At 41.3% G+C, this 22,735-nt stretch overlaps 1 protein-coding gene across 1 annotated transcript in view; it reads left to right on the top strand.

The window, feature by feature from the left end:
- The window catches only part of Wdfy2 (WD repeat and FYVE domain containing 2), a 157,186-nt gene extending 135,054 nt beyond the window's left edge, over positions 1–22,132 (top strand). Inside the window, exons 8-12 of the mRNA XM_047552641.1 lie at positions 4,201–4,306; positions 10,296–10,397; positions 11,642–11,772; positions 13,713–13,821; positions 15,558–22,132. Coding sequence (XP_047408597.1) covers positions 4,201–4,306; positions 10,296–10,397; positions 11,642–11,772; positions 13,713–13,821; positions 15,558–15,587 — 478 coding nt within the window. The 3' untranslated portion in view covers positions 15,588–22,132. The remainder of the gene's footprint in view (positions 1–4,200; positions 4,307–10,295; positions 10,398–11,641; positions 11,773–13,712; positions 13,822–15,557) is intronic.
- The last annotated feature ends 603 nt before the right edge of the window (positions 22,133–22,735 follow it).

Genomic DNA, 22,735 nt, shown 5'->3' with positions numbered 1-22,735 from the left:
GTTACTATTGCTTTGTAGTATAGTTGAAGATCTGGTATTGCAATACCCCCTACTTCACTCTTCCTGCTGAGAATTGCTTTAGCTATTCTGGGTTTCTTATTCTTCCAGATGAATTTCATGATTGCTTGCTCTATTTCTGTAAGGTACATCATTGGGATTTTAATTGGAATTGCATTGAATCTGTATAGCACTTTTGGTAGTATGGCCATTTTGACAGTATTAGTTCTGCCTATCCAAGAACATGGGAGATCTTTCCATCTTCTAAGGTTTTCCTTAATTTCTTTCTTTAGTGTTCTGTAGTTCTCATTGTAGAGGTCTTTCCCCTCTTTTGTTAGATTGATTCCCATGTATTTTATTTTTTTCGAGGCTATTGTGAATGGGGTAGTTTTCCTAACTTCTCTTTCTGAAGATTCATCACTTATATATATGAAAATGCATTAGATTTATGAGCATTGATCTTATATCCTGATAGTTTACTGAATTCACTTATGAGTTCTAAAAGTTTTCTGGTGGAATTTCCCAGTTCCTCTAAATATATAATCATGTCATCAGCAAATAGGTATAGTTTGAGTTCTTCTTTTCCTATTCGTATCCCTTTAATTTCTTTGGTCTGTGTAATTGCTCTGGCCAGAGTTTCGAGGACAATGTTGAACAGAAGTGGTGAAAGAGGGCATCCCTGCCTTGTTCCAGTTTTTAGGGGGAATGCTTTCAGTTTTTCACCATGCAGAATGACATTGGCCATGGGCTTAGCATAGATGGCCTTTACAATGTTAAGGAATGTTCCCACTATCCCTATTTTTTCTAGTGTTTTGAGCATGAAGGGGTGCTGTATTTTATCAAATGCTTTTTCTGCATCTATCGCAATAATCATGTGATTCTTAACTTTTAAGTCTGTTGATATGGTGAATTACATTTATTGATTTCCGGATGTTGAACCAACCTTGCATCCCTGGGATGAAACCCACTTGATCATGGTGCACTATCTTTTTAATATATTTTCGTATGCAATTTGCTAAAATTTTGTTGAGAATGTTTGCGTCGATGTTCATTAAGGATATTGGTCTGAAATTTTCTTTCCTCAATGTGTCTCTGTCTAGTTTAGGTATCAGGGTGATATTGGCTTCATAGAATGAGTTTGGGAAGGTTCCCTCCTCTTCTATTTCATGGAATACTTTGAGAAGTATTGGGATGAACTCTTCTTTAAAGGTTTTGTAGAACTCAACTGAGAACCCATCTGGTCCTGGACCTTTCTTTGTTGGCAGGCTTTTGATGACTTCTTCTGTTTCATTACTTGAAATTGATCTATTTAAATTGTGTTTGTCCTCCTGGTTCAGTTTAGGTAATTCATATGTCTCTAGGAAGCTATTGATATCTTTGATATTTTCTATTTTGTTGGAGTATAGATTTCCAAAATAGCTTCTAATTATGTTTTGTATTTCACTCGTGTCTGTTGTGATATTTCCTTGTTCATTCCGAATTTTAGTAACTTGAGTTTTCTCTTTCCTTCTCTTTGTTAGCGTGGCTAAGGGTTTAACAATTTTGTTTATTTTTTCAAAGAACCAACTATTTATTTTGTCAATTTTTTGTATTGTTTATTTTATTTCAATTTCATTGATTTCAGCTCTGATTTTAACTATTTCCTGTCTTCTACTACTTTTGGTATTGCTCTGTTCTTCTTTTTCTAGGGCTTTGAGCTGTAGTGTTAGGTCATTTATTTGTTGATTTTTTTCTTTTTTCATGGAATGCACTCCACGAAATAAATTTTCCTCTAAGTACTGTGTCCCAGAGATTTTGATATGTTGTATCTTTGTTCTCTTTTACCTCTAAGAATTTTTTAATTTCCCTCCTGATGTCGTCTGTTATCCATTCATCATATAATAGTGTATTATTTAATCTCCAGGTATTAGAGAAGTTTCTGTTTTTTATTCTGTCATTTATTTCTAATTTCAATCCATTATGATCTGATAGAATACAAGGTAGTATTTCTATCTTCTTGTATTTGCTAACAGTAGCTTTGTGGCATAAAATATGGTCTACTTTAGAGAAGGATCCATGTGCTGCTGAGAAGAAAGTGTATTCGCTCTTTGTTGGATGGTATATTCTATATATGTCCGTTAAATCTAAATTATTGATTGTGTTATTGAGATCTATGGTTTCTTTGTTCAGTTTTTGTTTGGAAGATCTGTCCAGTGGTGAGAGAAGTGTGTTAAAATCACCTAGTATTATTGTGTTGTGGTCTATTTGATTTCTGGAATTGAGAAGGATTTGTTTGACGTACGGGGATGAGCCAATGTTTGGGGCATAGATATTTATGATTGTTATGTCTTGCTGATTTATGCTTCCTTTAAGCAGTATGAAATGTCCTTCTTTATCCCTTATGACTAGTTTTGGCTTGAAGTCCACATTATCTGATATGAGGATGGATACTCTGGCTTTTTTGCTGAGTCCATGTGCATGGTATGTTTTTTCCCATCCTTTCACCTTTAGTCTGTGGGTATCTCTTTCTATGAGATGAGTGTCTTGCAGGCAGCATATTGTTGGATCTTTCTTTTTAATCTAACCTGCCAGTCTATGTCTTTTGATTGATGAGTTCAGGCCATAACTCAGGGTTATTATTGAGAAATGATTTATATTCCCGGCATTTGGCTCATTTTTGTTTTTTGACATGACTTGGTTTCTCCTTTATTGGCTATTACTTTAGGATAGTTCCTCCCTTTGCTGATTTACATTGCTGTTTTTCATCTCTTCCTCATGGAATATTTTGTTGAGAATGTTTTGTAATACCGACTTTCTTTTTGTAAATTCTTTTAGCTTTTGTTTATCATGGAAGGATTTTATTTCGTCGTCAAATCTGAAGGTAAGTTTTGCTGGGTATAAGATTCTTGGTTGGCATTCATTTTCTTTCAGGGCTTGAAAAATGTTGTTCCAGGCCCTTCTAGCTTTTAGGGTCTGGATTGAAAAATCTGCTGATATCCATATTGGTTTCCCCCTGAATGTAATTTGATTCTTTTCTCTCGTGGCCTTTAAAATTCTGTCCTTATTTTGTATGTTAGGTATTTTCATTATAATGTGCCTTGGTGTGGGTCTGTTGTAATTTTGTGTATTTGGAGTCCTATAAGCCTCTTGGACTTGATTTTCCATTTCATTCTTCAGATTTGGAAAATTTTCTGATATTGTTTCATAAAATACAATAAATAATTTTGATATCATTTATTGAAGTTTTTTGGTGTCCTGAAATAAGTTTCAAGGGTCTAAAGGGATTCTCAGACCCAAAAGTTTGTGAACCACTGATATAAGCAAAATTATTCAATTTTTTCTAAAACAAAAATATAACTAGTTATAGTGTCTTGGGGGAATGCTAAGCTCAAAGCCAACCTGGGTAACATAGTGAGACCCTGTCTCACACACAAAAAAGGATACATTCACACTTTTACTTCTTTTTTGTTATTGTATCTGTCATAATCTTAATCACTCATTTCAATTATAATAATTACCAAAGCCACTCACTTCTTTTTTTAATGTATTTTTAGTTATAGATGGATACAATATTTTTATTTATTCATTTATTTTTATGTGGTGCTGAGGATCAAACCCAGTGCCTAATACATGCAAGGCAAGTGCTCTACCACTGAGCTATAACCCCAGCCACCTCACTTCTATTTCATAGAAAAAATTGGGAGGAGAGTGGGAGTAAACAATTGAGAACTGTCATGTACCAGCATTTTAGCAAAACTCACAAACACACAACCATGTGATATAGCATTATGTTTACATCACTGGTCTAGATGTCAAAGAACCTCTCTCCTTCCCAGTGGGCACACAGTTCTTAATTGATTCAGCCTTTGGTTTTTTGGGTTTGGCTTATTTCACTTAGCATGATATTCTCCAGCTCCATCCATTTACCTGCAAATACCATAATTTCATTCTTCTTTAAGGCTGAGTAATATTCCATTGTGTATATATTCCATTCATCTGTTGAGGAGATCTACTTTCAGGGATCATTTCTATAGTATGCTACTAGACTTATTTTAAATATTGAGTACCCTTCTGTTAGCATGTTGAAAATTCCGTCAGGTTTCTAAGATCTACACTTGGGGCTCAGGAGCGTGTACACACATTGGCTAACTTTACTGGGGTGTCAGTCATTAGACCTATCATTTGCTCTTCTGAACTGTGACCAACTCTTGGTTTCTTTCACAGTGACAAAGTCCAGGCTCTCTCCTATGCACAGCACACACGACAGCTCATCTCATGTGGTGGTGACGGTGGGATAGTCGTCTGGAACATGGACGTGGAGAGGCAGGAGGTAGGTGTCCCAAGAGCCTGGGTTTGGCCCTGAGGTCAGACTCCACCTCCCTCCTGCTTATTTGATATTTGATATTTTATAATTAACGTATGTAATAAGATATGTTATGTCAGAGAATTTTAAATTGTAGTATAAAAGGAGCTCCTATTTTTTTCACCCCTTACAAATTAGCTTGTTACCTTAATATGATAGAGATTCATGAGAATTTTCACTGAGACTAAGCTATTTAGACTTAAATCTGTTACACCATTCACAGCAAAAATACAGGTGAGAAAAGGATCCATTGTTTTCTGGTGATTAGTCCTTTGGCATGAAATTCCCCAGGGACACCGAAAGCTCCCTTGATTTATGTCATTGAAGGAAACGGTGACTAAAAAGAAGTAAGGACCTTTAATTTGGTATTAAGAGAAATACTAGGGCTGGAGAGAGAGCTTAGTTGGTAGAGCACTTGCCTCGCAAGCACAAGGCCCTGGGTACAATCCCTAGCACCACAAAAAAAAAAAAAAGAGAGAGAGAGAGATGCTAGGAATAATTTCTTTGTTGCTTCTTTTTGAGTCATGTTCTAAACAATTCCCCAGTTACATATACTGTCTTTTTTAAGCACATATTTAAATTTTATCAGCACTCCTTTCTTATATGAGTTTTGCTTTTAATCTTTGAGCATCTTAACTAGTAGTTTCCTTAATGTCCCCTTTGACGAGTACTTTGAAGTTAACCATCTTCCAGTACCCTAGAATGACTCTAGGTAGACTTTCCCTTTGACATTGTGCAGTCTTTGAACTTACTTCCTGCAGGATGTAAGAGTTAAGTAGAAAAGAAATACTTTTAAAAACAAAAGCAATTTCCCAAATTGTTTCCTTGCCCTCACCTGTCTTGTTTCAAGAGGGAATTTTCTGTTGCCCACAATGTAATGCCCTTCAAATGCTAGTAATTAAATGCTTAAGAAGATTAAAGCTTTATTTGCTCAAACCATAAATCCACAGGAGTTCTATTAGTAACTAATTAAAATGATCATTACTTTTAGGAAGTGGGGAATTGTAGAATATTGCTTTTGAAAAGCATTTGGCATCATCCACAAATAGCTAGGGAATTGTTACCATGAGTGCTGGTCATGCTAACCAGGCTCCCCTGTGAGCTTTGATTGTGTCCTGGCTTGCGTTCTGCATGATAAGTCTGCCTTAGGTGAGGGACAGTCATACCTCATCTGACCTGGTTTCTTTCCAGGCTTAACTGACCAAACCAGGGGAGGAGAGAACATCAGGTTCTTTTTTCTCAGTGTAAGTAGCTTCATCCTTTATGAACTGAGAGGTTCCCAGAGGTGAAATCAGGTGGTTGACAGGCAATCCTTGGAGCCATCTGACTTAAATTACGCCTCTTGACATGCAGATATATGAGCACTCAATAGTTGTTGATGGATTTAAAATCTTGTTGAGAAAGTTCTAAATAAGCAGTGGAAATGGTTCTATCCATCTTTTTCAAGTGTCATATTTTATAAACCTAAATCTCTGGAGATAGTGTTTGTAATTCATTATCTAGGGAACTGCCTGCTGGCTATGGCAAAGACTGTGGGGGGCTCTCCTTGGGAGGCCTAACACTATGATGAAGCAGTCCCTAACCTGAGGTGCTGACAGCCTTTCAGAAAACTTCAGAATGCTATTAAATTGTATAAATGATGAAAGTACATTGATACCAGAAAGAACATCAGTGCTAGGTATTTCAGAGGGAGTGCTGTTGTCACTGGCCAGTGTTCTCAGGGCAGGGTTTATGGAAGGACACGATGCTACAGTATCAGTGGGACTGGACTGACCAGGAGTTACATGGACTTTGCAGGCCCAAAGACACCAAGAGTAAGGACAAGGTGAACTGAGAAGTGGTGTGTGGTGCATTAGTGCTCATGAGCAGGTGGGTAGCAGTTAGAGATGAGAGAATGGCCAGGGGCAGATGATGGAGGACCTTGAGTGGCCAGATACAGATCAGGTGGACATTCTGTGAGTTAAACCTGTTTGTTTGTGCAGTGAATAAAGCCCATTTTGGTAAATGTTTAATATTGTATTTTATACATAACGTTTGGATTCATTTTGACATAATTATAAAAGCATGGAATATAATTTGCTCTTGAATCAGGTCCCAGAACCCTCCCCTTTGCCTCTTCTCTCCCTCCCCCTGTTCCCTTCCCTCTACTCTCCTGATCTTTCTGCTCTTTACTTAGTTTTTTTTTTTTTTTTTTTTTTTTTTTTCATTTAGTGTCTTGTGGATGTACTTGATGGTGAGATTCACTGTGGTATATTCATATATGTTTGTTGGAATATTAGACCAGATTCATTCCACTGTTCTTCCTTTATCCTGTTCCTCCTGCCTCACCCTCACCCTCACCCTCAATCCCCTTCTTACTCCACAGATTTCTCTTCTATTTGAATGGAATCCCTTTCTCCCCGCATCCCCCTCTCTTCTCCTCTCTTCTCTTTTCTCTTCTCTTCCCCCCTCCCTCCCCCTTATTTTGGACTAGCTTCTGCATATCAGAGAAAATATTCAACCTTTGACTTTCTGGATCTGGCTTATTTCACTTAGCATGATGTCCTCCAGTTCTATCCATTTATCTGCAAATGCCATAATTCATTCTTTTTTCTGGCTGACTAATGCCCCCATTGTGTGTGTGTGTGTGTGTGTGTGTGTGTGTGTGTGTGTGACATTTTCTTTATCCATTTATCTGTTGATTGGTATCTGGGCTGATTTCATAACTTGATTAATGTGAATTGCACTGCTATAAATATTGATATGACTGCATCACCATAGTATGCTGATTTTAAATCTTATGGTTATATACCAAGGAGTGGATAGCTGGGTCATGTGGTGGTGGGTCCATTCCTAGTTCTGAGAAATTTCCATACCCCTTCCCAGAGTGGTTGTACTAATTTGCAGTCCCACCAGTGTTGTATGAGAGTACCTTTTTCCCCACATCCTCACCAACATTTAATTTTAATTGCCATTCTGACTGGAGTGAGATGAAATCTCAGTGTAGTTTTGATTTGCATATCCCTAATTGCTACATTTATCATTTGAAAAGTATGTTTTATATATACCACATGTTCCTAGGAAAGTTATAAGATGCTCATTAACAAATAGAAGCCAGGTCAAGTACTCCCAATACCATCACCTACAAATGGCAAAACATTATCTTCCCTTACATTTTTTTTTCCTGTATGTACATGTGTATAAAATTTTTTAACAAAAATTAATCCTAATACCTGTTGATTTACTTTTCCCCTTTCCAAATCCTTCCTCCCACTTCCCTCTTCCTAGGTACCCAATGTGATACATTTGATAAGTGACCCAAACGTGTGTGTGGGTGTGTGAGTGTGTGTGTGTTAAAGTTTATATAAATGATACTATACTACAAGTCTGTTGTTTCCAACTTTTCCCCCAGAACCCTTTTGGAGCCCTGTGTATCCTGAGGTGCCTCTGTATAGGTTCTCATAATATGTAGCAGTCACATTTTACCTCTCTGTTCTCCACTTGAAGGGCACATAGATAGATGCAAACTCTCTGGCACTGCACACAGCACCAGATGGCTTCTGGTACATGTCACCCCATTGACCTGTGTAGGATCAATCCAGGTATATTCTTGATTTTTGCTAAATAACAACCAAACAACTGTACCCACATACATTTCTGGTGGAGGACGGAGTTTGCTATCCTGACACCACACAGCCTCACCAATGGTTATTGTTACCCCCTTTCTGGTTTTGCCCTATTGGAGACAGGGATATATTAGTGTCTTGTTTTTATTTGCATCTCTGCTTAGTAGTAAATTTGAGTTCCTCTTTGTATATTTTAGCTATTCAGATGCCCCTGGCTATGAATTGCATGGTCCTATCTCTTGTATCTTCTGCCAGTTTTTCATCTGTTCTCGTCATTTCCTTATTGATTTGCAGGGGTTCTTTGTATATTGTAGATATTAGCAGGAATTCTTTGTTAAGTTACAGACTTCGTAAATATCTTCTTTTAGTCTGTTAACTTTGTGCTATATATAGTACTTAATATCTGGGGGGCAGTTAAGTTCATTGTTTCTACTTCATGATTCTTAATAGTAATAAAGTGATATTTGAGAATATTCCATAAACAAGACATTAGTCCTGCCCCCTCAATTCTCTAAGAAGCCCGTTAAGTATGTTTTTTACTATGTGAAATGAGTTGCTAATTCAGTTTTTTCAGGCCCCTAGAAATTCCTGATTAACCCCAGTCTGTTTACACACTGTAATCATTACTTGATTTATTTGTGTAACAAAAAAGTTTTTACTTCTTTTTTAAATCTTCCTGATTCTTCTGAATCATATGTTCTGGAAAAATCATGTAACAGATCAGTCTTTTAGGGGAAAGATGCCTTTTGCTAAAAACTTTGTATTATTGTGTTTAACCTGTCTTTAACTGGAATAGGGCACGAAAATTACAAAGCAAATTAAGGTTTACTCCTTTTATTTTGTTTAATAAAATAAAGAGCAAGAGTAAAGCACTTTAAAATGCCCTCTTTTTACTTAATGTTGGGGAAAACTAAGTTGTTGGGGGTTTTTTTGTTGTTGTTTTGGTTTGTTTTTTTGGTACTGGGGAATGAACCCAGGAGTGCTTAACCTCTAAGCCACATTCACAGCCTTTTTTATATTCTGTTTCAAGACAGGGTCTCACTAAGTTGCTTAAGGCCTTGCTGAGTTGCTAAGGCTGGCTTTGAACTTGGGATCCTCCTGCCTCAGCCTCTGGAGCCGCTGGGGGGGAAAACTAATTTTAGGTACGTTTCTGCCTAAAGGTGAAAGAAGCTAAATCCTAACATCTGATGCATGGCAAATATTCCTCAGAAAAGGGTCGCATTGACCCTGAACAGATTCCAGAGCTTGACCATGCTACAGTCTACTGTGAATGTCCAGAGGAGTAGGCTGCTATTTATGGCATTTCTCAAATTTGTTTGATCTCAGGCCTCTTTTATAAAAGTAAGTGTCCAGTGAGTAGGACGTTCCCTGGAATTCTCATTTGGGAAATCCTGGATTGGAAATATTTTTCAAGGTTCCTTGGGTTCGTTGCTATATGGGAAGAGATAATTTCCTCTGCCAAGTAATAAAATCTGGAGAGTTGGACATGAACTCTGGAAGCAAATGTAGTTACCATATGTATAATCCATGAAGATTTGCTAAAGAATAGCTTTAAGTGAGACTCACTTTAAGAACCTGCCTGGCATAATTTAGAAGTCATGGCAGGAATGAGAAATAGTGAACAAAGCTAGAACATCATGTGACCTGTGAGCTGAGGAGCAGAACCTGAAACCCTCTGTGCCCTGCCATGAGTAAACAGTGGGCAGTAGCTTCCCTGAGTCAGGTGCTGTGTCACCCAATGTGGGGGACCAGATGTATGCGTGATATGCAGTTAGACATCATCGTTCATAATCAGAGCAAATGTAGCTACATCCAGAGAACAGGAGATTAGTCCTAAATCCTCAGCACGCTATCAAGTCCCTGTGTGATATGGCCCCAGCAGAATCCTGCGGTCTCATCCCTTGTTCCCCCATCTGCCCTCAGCATCCTGACCTGCCCTCCGCCCCTTTTCCTGGCCTCTTCCCACCCATCCTTGGGTCTCAGCTTTCCCGCATTTGTCAGAGAGCCCCAACTGGGTCTGAGCCCCCAGTTACACCTACCTCGCCATGGCACTCAGTGCTTCTCCTCAGGCCCTTGTACTCTCGAGTGGTTATTAGTATAGTATTTCATGGCACTCTTCTCTGGAAATCATGAGCTCCATGACAGTAGAGATTGTTTTATCCACCACAGCCTCCCATCCCATCTCCAGGGCCTGACACATAAGAGGCGTTCTAGTAAGTACTTTTTGAATGGTTGAGAAATCACCCTCTTTTTAATAAGCACATCCTGATTCCAAAAGTTTCATCAGTGTCACTGGTTCCATTGTCCACACCGCTTCTCACTGTGACCTGTTGTGTGCTTTATTTGTTAAGACACCTGAGTGGCTGGACAGTGATTCCTGTCAAAAGTGTGATCAGCCTTTCTTCTGGAACTTCAAGCAAATGTGGGACAGTAAGAAAATAGGCCTAAGACAGGTAAGGTGATTTGAATTCTTCATCAAAATGTAATCGTGTGGAAATAACTTATGTAAGAACCCAGAAACCACTGCGGATGCGGGAACTCACATAAGAGAGTTTATTAAGCAAACAGGCAGAGTGTCTCCCTGCAAGGTGAGAGAGAAAATGAGAGGAAAAGAGAGAGAGAGAGCGCACGCGCAGGAGAGTGAAAACCAGGAAAAGAGAGCATGAAGCAAGGAAGAGAGAAAGAGAGAAAATGGCGGGGGAACCATTCTTAAGCAGCAGAATTTCGCAGGCTAACAAGGACCAATAACAGAGAAGAATACTTGCAGGCTGACTGATGAACCAATAGCCAGCTAGGATGTTCACAGACTGACAAGCTAGGTTGTAAGTTGGGAGGCAGGGAAAGGACTGCAGCATAAAGGGCAGGGGAGCAGCTTTATATTATATTAACTTAACCTTGTAGTCTTAGAAGAGGTAGCACTCCTGGGTGGGAGCTGTGCTAGAGGTAAATTATTATCCTGGAGTTGCCTTGTGACTTCACATTAATGGACCCCCCCCACCCTTATCTACCATAGCTCATTCCGACTAGGTTCTGTTTGTATAGTGATTTGGTCCCAGGCAATAGTTAAGGGATAGTTTTAGAATTCAAATGGCATCTATTGAAATACATTTTAAAATCAGAGGTGCTGTGCTTAGTTCACATTGGTTCCAAACCATTAAATTAGACGAGTGCTACGTATTTCTTAATTATTTTACTTACCCTCCTCCTGATTTGTTTTTGATTATTTAGATCTACTCATAATATAGCATTTTCAGTCAGATTTCATAGTTCAGTTTGGTTTTCCCCAGGGAAATCAAATGTTAGGTCACCTGGTTTGAATGTGGCCAGAGTTATAGACAAGGGTTGAATCAGTTTTCATCTACATCCTTCTTCATTCAGCAGCATGATCTCAGGAGATGACACTTCCTCAGTCCACCCACCACTGAGATCCCCTGACCACTGCATGGTTCCTCTGTCGTTCAGCAGCGGTACCAGGACAGGGTAGAGGATGGGGAAAGAGGAGAGGGGAGGTGGCACTGTCCGGGTGTTTCCCAGCAGCCCTCATGCAGAACACAGCCCCCAGGGAGAAGACAGCTGGTGTGCTCCTGCAAGGTTCTGGGGCGCTCTGGCTTGGCATTCGCCTGAGTGTGGTCAGTCACACTTGAGTGCCAGGGAGTGGCGCCGCGTCACAGCAGCCTGCTTTCCCTCCCTCCCGCAGCACCATTGCCGTAAGTGCGGGAAGGCTGTCTGCGGCAAGTGCAGCTCCAAGCGTTCCTCCATCCCCCTGATGGGCTTCGAGTTTGAAGTGAGAGTCTGTGACAGCTGCCATGAAGCCATCACAGATGAAGAGTAAGTTCCAGTGGCCAGCAGGACTCTCGAGGTGAAGGAGAGAATCCAGTCTGAGAGCTGCACTCGGCTCTCCAGCCGTGACTCCTGCAGCCCTTGTTCCTGCCAGTTTAGAGTGTAGACCATGGCAAAGAGGTTTTGTTTCTTTTACTGGCGCATTATAATTAGAACAGTGTGATTCATTATGTCATATCATACATGCACCCAATATGATTTTATCAGTCTCATTCCCCAGTACCCTCCCTTTGCCTTCCCTCCTCCCTCTGCCTTCCCTCCTCCCTTAAGAGATTTATCTTGAGAGATAAATGAAGAGACTATAGGCTTGAGGAATTCATCTCTGCACACTTCTTAATCCTAGGGATATGTGCATTTCAAGTAGATGCTCTCCAAACAAACCCTGCTGCCTGCTCATTGACTTGAGAATTGCCCAGGGGTACAGGAGCCCAGGATTTGCTTTATAGCCTGAGCTGCTGTCTTTACAGGAGTTGAATCTGCCTGGGGCTCCAGAAGGTTTCAATTTCTAGGAAGAGCTAAACTGCTTTACCTGAAAGGGAAATATTCCCAGTTGCTCATGACTCAACTGGCTGCCTGTCGGTCCTGCCCAGTATCCTAGGACCTTAGGTGTGCTTTGGAAGGTGGGGCAAATCTGCATTGTCTCTTTCATGTTAGCTAATTGAAAATTGTTCCCAGCTGCGGAACAAGTTTCTCTGTTAGTAATTTACAGGAGAACCAATCTCCTAGGTGACTTGTCTTCCCAGTCCTCCCAGCACCTTTTAGTACAATAAAATTACTTGAAATATTCTTTGTATACTTATATCAAACATAAATTAAGATGCCCTTGCATAAATAGGCATTTATATTCATTATTTTCCACTTGTCATGAAATTAATAAGAGTTCCTATTGAGGAGAGAAATGCAGGAGACCTCAGATAGTCCATCTTAATTCTACTTTTTATAAAGACACAGGAAAAAGGAAGAAGAAAACTGTCTCCAGAGAGCCCACTGCAGTGGAGTGGCACCCCTTGAAACACAACTAGGGAGTGACCATGTACTTTCCCCTCTCCTCTCGAGGCCCTTCCCAGGGAATCACTGGCTTCTGCCTCACCTACCCTGCCCTAGAGCAATGCAAGTGCTGCTAAGCCTTCCTTCAAAACAAAGAAACAAAAAAACACAGGCTAAAAAACACAAAACAGCTGGGCATGGTGCCACACACCTGTAGTCCCAGCAACTCTGGAGACTGAGGCAGGAGGATTCCAAGTCCGAGATTAGCCTTAGCAACTTAGCAAGGCGCTACACGACTTAGGGAGACCCTGTCTCAAAATAAGAAAATTTAAAAATTAGAAAAAAGGGGAAGTTGGAGGTATAGCTCATAAGCACCCCTGAGTTCAATTCCCAATACCAAAAACAAAACAAATAATGATGTTTGTTTCTGCTTTGTTTCACCTGTTAAAGTTTTAGAAAGAGAAAAATTTAAGTTGGCATTTACACCTGTGAACAAAGAAAAAGAAACTGATGAACTTCAAATAGAATGACAGTAGTATCTTAGGTATTTTAACAATCATATCTCTCTTTTTTTTTTTTTTCTTTTTAATTAAATGGGCCAAGGTGTAGACTATTTAACCTTCAAGCCCTTCCTTCTGAATGCAAACTTAGCAAAAGCACTGTGGTTTTGAAAAGATCTCTCCAAAGTGCAGGTAGAGATTTTCAGACAATCAGAGAAGTGCCTGTGGAGGTTTCCTCTCTCATTTTGGAGACTAGGGATCCTTTTACCTTATTATCTTGTTAAAATCATGTAATAGATCACCAGGGAATAAAGGCAGATCTGGGGAGCATTTCTAATAGTGAAGCGTTTTAGCCATTAGCCTAAAAATTAGAGCATAATGTCATCCTCAATCTCCGTAATTCCTATGTCCCGCCTTTTACTCTCTACTTGCTCTTTCTAGACGTGCTCCCACAGCTACCTTCCATGACAGTAAACATAACATTGTGCACGTGCATTTTGATGCAACCAGGGGATGGTTACTGACTTCTGGAACCGACAAAGTCATTAAGGTAAGACACCATCTTAAGCTTTCCATTTGTGATCTTAGGTGATTAGACAGGAGCACCAAGAACACCTGAGGCTCTGCTTACAAGGTTACCCTTGCAACTGAGATTTTTTTTTCTTTTCTTTTCTTTTTTTGTGTGGTGCTGGGGATTGAACTCGGGGCCTTGTGCTTGCGAGGGGGGCACTCTACCAACTGAGCTCTCTCCGCAGCCCCGAACATTTTTGAGAGCCTAGCACATGCATAGCTCCAGTGTGGACAGAACAAATCATCTACTTGGGACACATTCCTTAAAAGACAAATAATAGTGATACCGCCATTTACTGGTGACGAGTTCTGCTCCCTCTAATGTTGAAGTTTGAACACTAGAGAAGCACAGCAAGGCAAGCATATTAAGCAGGTTTTATTTAAAGTAGTAATAATACAGACTTCTCCCAGGAGGGAGAAGGGGGCCATGGCTGATGTTCTAGAATTCCAAGAAGTAAGCACACCCTACATCTTTTAAAGGTTAAGGTCTCTTTTGTTCAGTTCTCTCTCCCCTTACCTCTCCTTCCTGCCTATGTGACTAGGCCCAGTTTTGCAGGTGAGATGGGCAGGGGGCAGGCCAAAGTGATTCAGCCAGGCAAGGGCCCAGGGAGCATTAATTAGCAGCTCCTAGCCTGCAGTCCTTGAGAAGGGCAGGTAAATTTGGTAATCAGTGGGCTCTGGAGATCCTTGACATTCCATTCTCCCAGGGGCAGTCTCCAACTTCCAGAGGCAGATGGCTTTTGCGGCCTCCATTTCCTCGATTTGACCGATCCCCTATTTCTACACTAACTGCCTGTCCCCAATTCTGGCTTCAATAGTAGGTCACACATGCAGCAATCAGAAGAGTGACACAGACAAGAATCTTAAGAATTCCATCAGCCAGGCCTGGTGGCACATGGCTTGTAATCCCAGTGGCTAGGGAGGCTGAGGCAGGAGGATCTGAGTTGCCAGCCTCAGCAACACAGTGAGACCCTGTCTCTAAATAAAATACAAAAAAAGGGCTGGGGATGTGACTCAGTGGTTAAGTGCTCCTGAGTTCAATCTCCCATACAAAAAAAAAAAAAAGTTCCCTCAGGGAGGCGGAGCTGCTGGAGAAGACTTCCTGTAGCAGGTGGGGAGGAGCTGAGCACGGAAAGAAAGGCAGGACATGCAAAAGCCAGCAGGTAATGACGTCTTTTCGCAGTGAAATCAGTCAATCCAAGCACATTCATCTGGGGCCTCTCTGAGGACTGTGGTAGACCTCATGGATTCAGTGTCCCAGCAGAGGCACAAACAGAAGGAGCCCTTTGTGTCATTCCTGTCGCATTCTTAAGGGCAGCAGCGAGGTGATGTGGTTAAATTACCCTGTTTGAAGCCCCCTTTGTGACTTGGAACAAGTTTAAAGCAAACTCTGGGAACCTTGATTCCTTTATTTTTGACATCTTATAGAATTGTTTGGAAGATCAACAGAGACGATATGGAAAGAACACGGCCCAGGCTTGGTGTGCAGTTTGTTCCTTCACCCTCAGCTGGCTCTGATCTGCCTTTATTCTCCACTATCTGCATCAAAATTTCAAGCTGCCTTTGTCATGGTTTTGAGCTTTATAAATCATATTAGTGGAGTACGAAGATTCTTGTTAAATGAAAAAATACTCACTTGGATTCAATTATAAGGACTGTTCACCCTCAACCCAATTCAGTTTTAATTTATTCTTCATCTTCCTTTTCTTTTCACAGTTGTGGGATATGACCCCAGTAGTGTCTTGATGACTCTCCCAGGAAATCAGAAAGATAGTATTTACTAAAGAAACGGTTGTTCTAATCCACATGGCTACTGAAGCAGCAAAACTCCGTGCGAGAAGTAAGAGAAGCTGAAGCCCCGAGGTGAATCTGCACCCTACCTATGCAGTCAGTGGGAACTAGCAAAAGGACACTTGCAGGGACTCTTCAACTTGTTCATACGATATAAAAGAAGATATTTTTTTAACAAATGGTTTATACAGTCTGGCTGTGCTACATTGTTTTGAGTATATTGAAAAATCTGTGTGGGGTGTTTAATTTTTCTATTTTTCAACCCTCCGTTTTACTTATTGCTTTGTGTGTTGGAGAAATAAGGGAAGCGTCGACCTGTCCAGGGTGTGTTGGTCATTCTAAAGTAGTTTTCACATCTGCCTCACCCGGGCATGTCGTGTGGTCAGCATCTTCTCTTCTGTCTTCATCTCCCTGCGACTTTGCCGCTTTTCTCCAGAGTATTGTTATTTATGCTCTTCACTCCCAGTGTTGCTACTCGCATGTCCTCCTCCGTGGAGAGAGCTGGAAAACCATTTCTGTGGATCCGCCAGCTGACTTCTTGACTCCCTGAGGGAGATCCGTTTGTATGGTCTGACCTGTTCATGTTCTTACCGAGGAGGAATGCCCTTGTGTTTCTGCCTTAGTCTTCTGTCTTTCCCCACTTAGAAAATGCTGTGAGAAAGCTGCTCCTAACCATTGTCACCCCAGAAGTAGATGAGTAGGTCTCAGAGCTTCCGCCATCAGTGCCTGGATCAGTCACCATTCAGTTGGGGCCTCCTGAGCCTTCTGTGTTTTAGTTTTTTTGGATAGCTCTCCCTCACAACATTCAAAACCAACAAAAACCTAAACCTAAATAAGCGTCTTTAGGGTGTTTTTCTGTGTGACATCATCTCGGAACTTGAACCTTTATTACTTCAAGATTGCTATCCTGCTCTGTTCTTCATTATCTGTATTTTCTTCCTCTTTAAAAACCAGATATTCAGACATTTTTATCTTAAGTTAATCCATCAGAACGCTTTGCACACTTTTATTCTAAGATTATATGTGACCTGAGATATAAAGGTACTGAAATGCTACAGCTTGTGCCGTGTCCCTGCTGGGAACTTAAGAGAGGACTTTCGAAAATGAGCCCGAAGAATTCTTACTTCTAAGGGAATCCCATCGAACTTTATAAAATGAAATAAGCAATGCACCTGAGGATATTGAATTCCTTTTTAAAATCTTATTTTCACCCATAAAAATAGAATTAAAATTTAGTGGTAAGCATATGCCAGGTACCTGCCCCACTGTAAGCACTTTACCACCTCATTGGCTCCTTACCTGGCAGGCATACAGGGGGAGCACTAAGACTCTTGTGGATCAGCAGTCTAAATAATAAAGTCTTACAGACAAATTGGCCAACTGTTTGCCCTTCCCTGTGGGTCCTATCTCCAGTGTCTTGTTCACTTCTGATTTGAGTTTGGGGATGGTAGGTAAGATTTGAGTGAAATTGAAATCCTCCCTATTGTTTTTCTTCTTAGGGTGGAAAACAGTGTTTCCCCTCATGATCATTCAATACTTTTCTAACTGAGGGACGTGCCACAGACAGCACCCTAGTATCCACCTAGTCATGCTTGCTAGAGATGAGGCTTCCTGCAGACGATTCTACTGGCCAGTGTGTGTGTCTCACACAGCCACTGACAACACTGTCACCTGAGTCTGGAACTCCAAGTCCATATGTATGCACTCCCAAGTCACACAACTTGTGACTTCACTGACCCCTCCCTTGCTCTTGCTTGCACTCAAGAGTTGCTATCACTGCTTTGAGTCTCTTCTGCATGATTGCTCTGTGAGAGAGCTTTAAAAAGGGAATTACACTTAAAATACTCAAATATCTATTTTGTAGTTGATTACTAGAACCTGCAACCCCTTACTCGTTGTACCTAATAGAGAGTTGCATGTTGGAAGAAATGGAAATGAACTGCTCTGTTTTCCCTTCCTGAACTTTAGAGTGAGGCCTGCGTACAGGGAGGGAAACCTAGGATCAGGACCCAGCAAACATTGCGTGGATTCCCAGTTAGGTACACATGAGTTCAGACCTCCTTTGGGATGCTGATTGGGCCCATTAGATCACACACATACACTGTGGCTGCTCTGTTCCCTGTCTCTGAGCTTCGCTCCAGCCACCTCCCTCTCAGCATTGCTCTGGCCCAACCCACAGAGCCACTCCCACATTGAAACCTCTCTGGTGATGAGAATTATGATTGGAAACCAGATAGGTCAAGGTAGCCCTTGCTCTGCCCTCTCCTTTCCTTTCATCTGTGTGGGTGCTTGAATTTGGTGAGAAGTGTTTAGCAAATCGGGTGCATGAGTTTGTAATACTGTGAATTCTTGAGTTTTGCATTGTCTTCACCATTTTTGTAACTCAAGGAGAAATGTGTGCCAGTGTTGGGTGTCTTCCAAGCAATTTGTGGAAAAGGAGGCTTCATTCATTAGGAGTGAAAGCTGACTCCAGCACTTGGCTTTTCTCCTGCATCGGCGAAAATCATAGTTCTTGTTTTACCCTATTGGATTTGCACTTTACATTTATTTTTGCTCTGTTACTTAAACATAAAGCTACTCTGGCAATTAATACCTAACATGGCTATGTTGGGGAAGTGGCAAAACTGCACATATCACACACAGAGTTGTTCCATTTGGTAGAATAAAACCAATCTCATGTTCTTGGTTCCTCTATTGAATGACGTTACTGGAGCCTTCAGCTGCCTGGGTGTGTCTCCATAGTAGCAAAGATGGTTTTAGACTAAGTACTTGGAATTTTGTGTCATTTTTATATGAGGTCAATCAACCATAATATGTTCCTCATTTGATTGATTGAAGTATTCAGAGAATCATAAAATCACAAAACTGGAAGGGATCTTTGTTTGTTTTTTGGCACTGGGGGTTGAACCAGGGGCACTTTTCCACTGAACGATACCTCAGCTCTTTAATTTTTTATTTTGAGATAGGGTCTCTCTAAGTTGCTGGGACTGACCTCAAACTTTCCGTCTTCTTGCCTAAGCCTCTGGAGTCCTTGGGATTACAGGTGTGTGCCTGTAATCATACTTGGCTCTAGAAGGGATCTTGAGATCTAGAATGTTCCAAGCAGAAAACACTTCAGTCATGTCAGGAGATCTAGAATGTTCCAAGCAGAAAACACTTCAGTCATGTCAGGCAATTAGATATTACTGACATATAAACCAGAAAAACCAAAAGAATATTCAAGGAACAATTGTTTTTGAGCACTACTTAGGAATGGCATGAGTGGGAGAAGCCATGTCAGTGCCCTGAGACTGGGAACTCTCTGGAACCAGGTTTATTCCTCTCAGTTGTGTGTTTGACACGGCTTTTGGACCTGGCCCTGTGGTTATGAGTGGGTGAGTACTATATCAGGAGGCAGTTATTGCAGTTCTTCACCCACAAAAATTCATATCCACACTGTTTTCCCAGACCACCCCAGGGGCAAAATCGACTTGGAAATCCAGGGGCCCTGAAAATACTTACTGCCCTAATTGTTGAAGGCTGGTCTCAGGTCCCTGGAGTCTGCTGCATTTTTCCTTCTTGTGGGACATCACTTTTTCATCTTCTGAGTCTCATTTCTTAGAGCATTATGTATTTTTGTTTAACATCAAACCTTAAATCTTAAATTTCAGCTTTTAAAAAGCACCAGAATAGCTCTAAACTGTATGTCACTGTTAGTGGACATAAATATTCATTAAATGAGATTTCTTTGGTTTTGCCTTTTCATGGTTGTTTAATCGTATGTCAGTAAGCTTGTTCGGTAGGATTTTTATTTTAAAATGGGAGAAAATCACTTTATGAAAATGTTATTTTTCTCCTTTAAAAATAATGTTATGTTGAATTTTACCTGGTGTGAAAGTAGATATTTAGCAACTTGATTAGAAAACACAAATCCATTTCCAACATCGAGTTTTCTAGATGATCCTTGAGATTCTAGTCCAGGTCATCCCACTTTTGTTGAGTACCCACCATGCTCCAGGCTTCGAATTAGGCACTGGGGTCACCAGGTCTCCCAGGCCCCTACCTGGCTGGGCAGGAGCCACAGAGATGAGTAAATGGGTCATTTCAGTACTCTGTGATTAGTGTAATGAGAGAGGTGTGTTGGGGGTGCCTCCAACCCAGCAGGTGGGGCAGAAGGAACCTGGCAGAGGAAAGGACTTCAGAGCTGAGTGTCACATGATAAAGAGTGAGCCAAGTAGGGAGAGAAAGGAAACCTAGGCAGCTGAAACAGCCAAAAGTCCTCATCTTCACCTGGTGTGTCCAAGGACACAAAGGGCTTGGCTTTACCAGAGAACCAGAGGTGGCTCAGCTGCAGGCCTGGAGCCTGCGCCTGGGCCACTCTTAGATGCCGATGCTTCAGAGCCTCGAGGGAGGGCAAACAGTGTCCATGATGGCTTTGATCAGATGCTCACCCTGTAGCCAGTGCTAGTATCAATTTCTTTTTCTTTGGAAATTCCAGAAGTGGTATCTGAAAATGACCTGGGGTAGCTGATTTTGGGGCCTTTCTGGATGTACTGGCTTCCACTGGAGACTGCGGTGGAACAGAGGCCATCACATGTGCAGCCCTTTGCCTGGAAGAATCCAGACTCATCCATAGGTGGGCTACACTCAGCTGCTCTGCTCTACAAAAGAAGGTCTGGACCTGCTCTAGGATGACACAGTGCTAAGTGTCACAGGGCACAAACAGGCAGCTGCAACCCTCCCTGTCCTCAGCCTCAGGCCACTCTCGAAAGTCACAGATCATTTCAGTACAATGTGGTAAAAGCGGAAGGGCCTCCTCAAGGGTCACCTGCCAAGTAGAATAGAAAGATCGTTCTCAATTCAGAGTGGAAGGGACTCAGCAGCCACCATCAGGAGGACCCTGCTCTGCCAACACAAGAGCACCATGGCAGGGCTTGGCAGAGCTATTTCTTGCTGTTACATTATTTGCCCTTTTTTAAGACCCAAGTATCAAATGTCCATAACTGATTTCTAGAACATCTATGTTTGCATTTAAACTTTAGCTCAGCTTTACCACCAGGAATTACATACCAACACTCAGTGGGGTTTTAGTTGACAATTCTACCTTTTAACATGAGCCTTTCCACCAAGAAGCCTCTTCAGGTCTAACCTGGCAGCAGTGTCTAAAAAGCAAATCTGCCCAAAATTGGAGTAAACTCCCTCCCTTTTATATTTTCTGAGCCAGGGGAGTTTTTAACAGTAGATAGCCCTTGTCAGAGATGTTAAAAAGGAGATTAAAGTTTTGAGTTAAAGATGGATTTGATAGTCCTGCTTAAGGTCCCTTCTAATCTTGTGATTTCACGATTCTATGAATGGTCTTTATTACTGGACTAACCTAAACCATTACTAGTCAGATGACTGACTTCACTCAGACAAATGAGGGCATATCACCAAGTTTGTTTTTGTTTCTGTCACATCAAATGCATTACTTTCTGGATTTTTCCATCTAGAGCCTAGTAGGTTTGGTTTTAGAAGAAGATGGTGAAGGTAGAAATTAATCATGGTACCATCTCATTAAAAATAAATACCTCAAAATGTTGACCTTTAGTGAGTCAAGAGTATCTGACTTCCTCTGGAGAGGAAGTGTCTAGGAATTTCTGGTTGTTTGAAAGGTTAGATTTGGAGATTGTTCTTGATATGTATAATTCTTTTTTTAATTTTTTAATTCCCTTGGTTCTCTAGGATGCATGAGAGGGTGAGATATAACTCAAAAAAGGGAACTCTGGTTTGCAAAAAAAAAGCATTTCTCATATATGTATATTTTTTAATCACTTAAATGAATGACAGCCTTCTGTCGGTAGCATACACCAATATGAAGAATGGACCAAAACACTCGTGTCATTGTTAACCATTGTTCTCAAATATTCATGACTTATATACCATTTGCCTTGCTTTTTGAATGACTTTGTTTTTCAAGGTACTGTCAAATTGCAAAAGAAAACTTTTATGTGGAAAGTATAAAACTGTTCCAACTGGACGACAGGGAAGGTGCTGGCCAACCCCACATCAGTGCCTGCCCACACTGTGTTCATAACCAGGGTCGCTCTTCCATGCTGCATGGCCATCAGGCTGTGGCCCACATCTGGACCTGCCTGCAGCAGGCAGGTTACTTTATGGTTTCTTTTTCCTTTTTCTGGAATGAGGAGATTTTCCGAGGGGTCAGGCTGAGAATGTCGTAAGCCTGAAGCTGAACCAGATCTCTACAGAGTGGTTCCGGCCAACCCCCCGTGCTCTATGCCACTGATCCCCCAGCCAGTCTTGACATTGACCTCCTAATGAGGTGGTATGAGCAAGAAGGTCCTGTGATGTTGAAATGCCTATACCCAGTCCTCCGTTCGTTGCTGCTGAGCAGTGTGTGATTTCACTCTGCTCATTTCCCACTGTGCCGCCCTCTAACCTCTAATGTACATGTAGCCATTACCAATGTAAGACTCTCATGCAGAGTTGCCTCCATGGTTTAAAATAAATGTCTGTGAATACCTGCCTGCAATTGTGGTCTCACCATTATTGTGACGCATAATCACATCACCTCACAACCCTTGTGGGTTCTGGCCCCTCAGGATGGGCCAGGAGGGAAATTTCCTGCTCTTGACTCTTTAGACCTCAAGGAGAGCTACATCTACTAGACTAAACCCAGCTGGACTGTGACCACATGGTCCTTACCTTTCATATATGTCTGCTTTTACTGTTTTAATAAATTCTCCAAATAAGAATAGACTTCAGGGCAAATACAACCAGGGAAAGCCTCTTCAAAATTAATGAGGTTCATTTTGTGGAGAAGAAAATGGGTATGGAATAGCCAGGAAGTAGGGCAGCTGGGCTCTCCAAGGCCCTGTCCCTGGTCCTGCCAGTGCAGCCTCACCCACACCCAGCCACTGCAGAATGCCCTATCTTCCTCCTAACTTTGGTTTGTGTAGAGGGAAATAGGGCGGGAAGGGGTAGAGGAAGGAAAGATGGTGGACTGAGACAGACATCATTACCCTGTGTACACGTATGATTACACGAATGGTGTGACTCTACATCATGTACAACCACAGAAACCCCATTTGTGTACCATGAATCAAAATGCAGTCTGTAAAAATAAA

The sequence above is a fragment of the Sciurus carolinensis genome, chromosome 5, assembly GCF_902686445.1.
Source record: "Sciurus carolinensis chromosome 5, mSciCar1.2, whole genome shotgun sequence".
In the NCBI taxonomy this organism is placed as follows: Eukaryota; Metazoa; Chordata; class Mammalia; order Rodentia; family Sciuridae; genus Sciurus; species Sciurus carolinensis.
The sequence above is the reverse complement of the archived record's forward strand: the minus strand, read 5'-3'. Positions and strand labels throughout refer to the sequence as shown.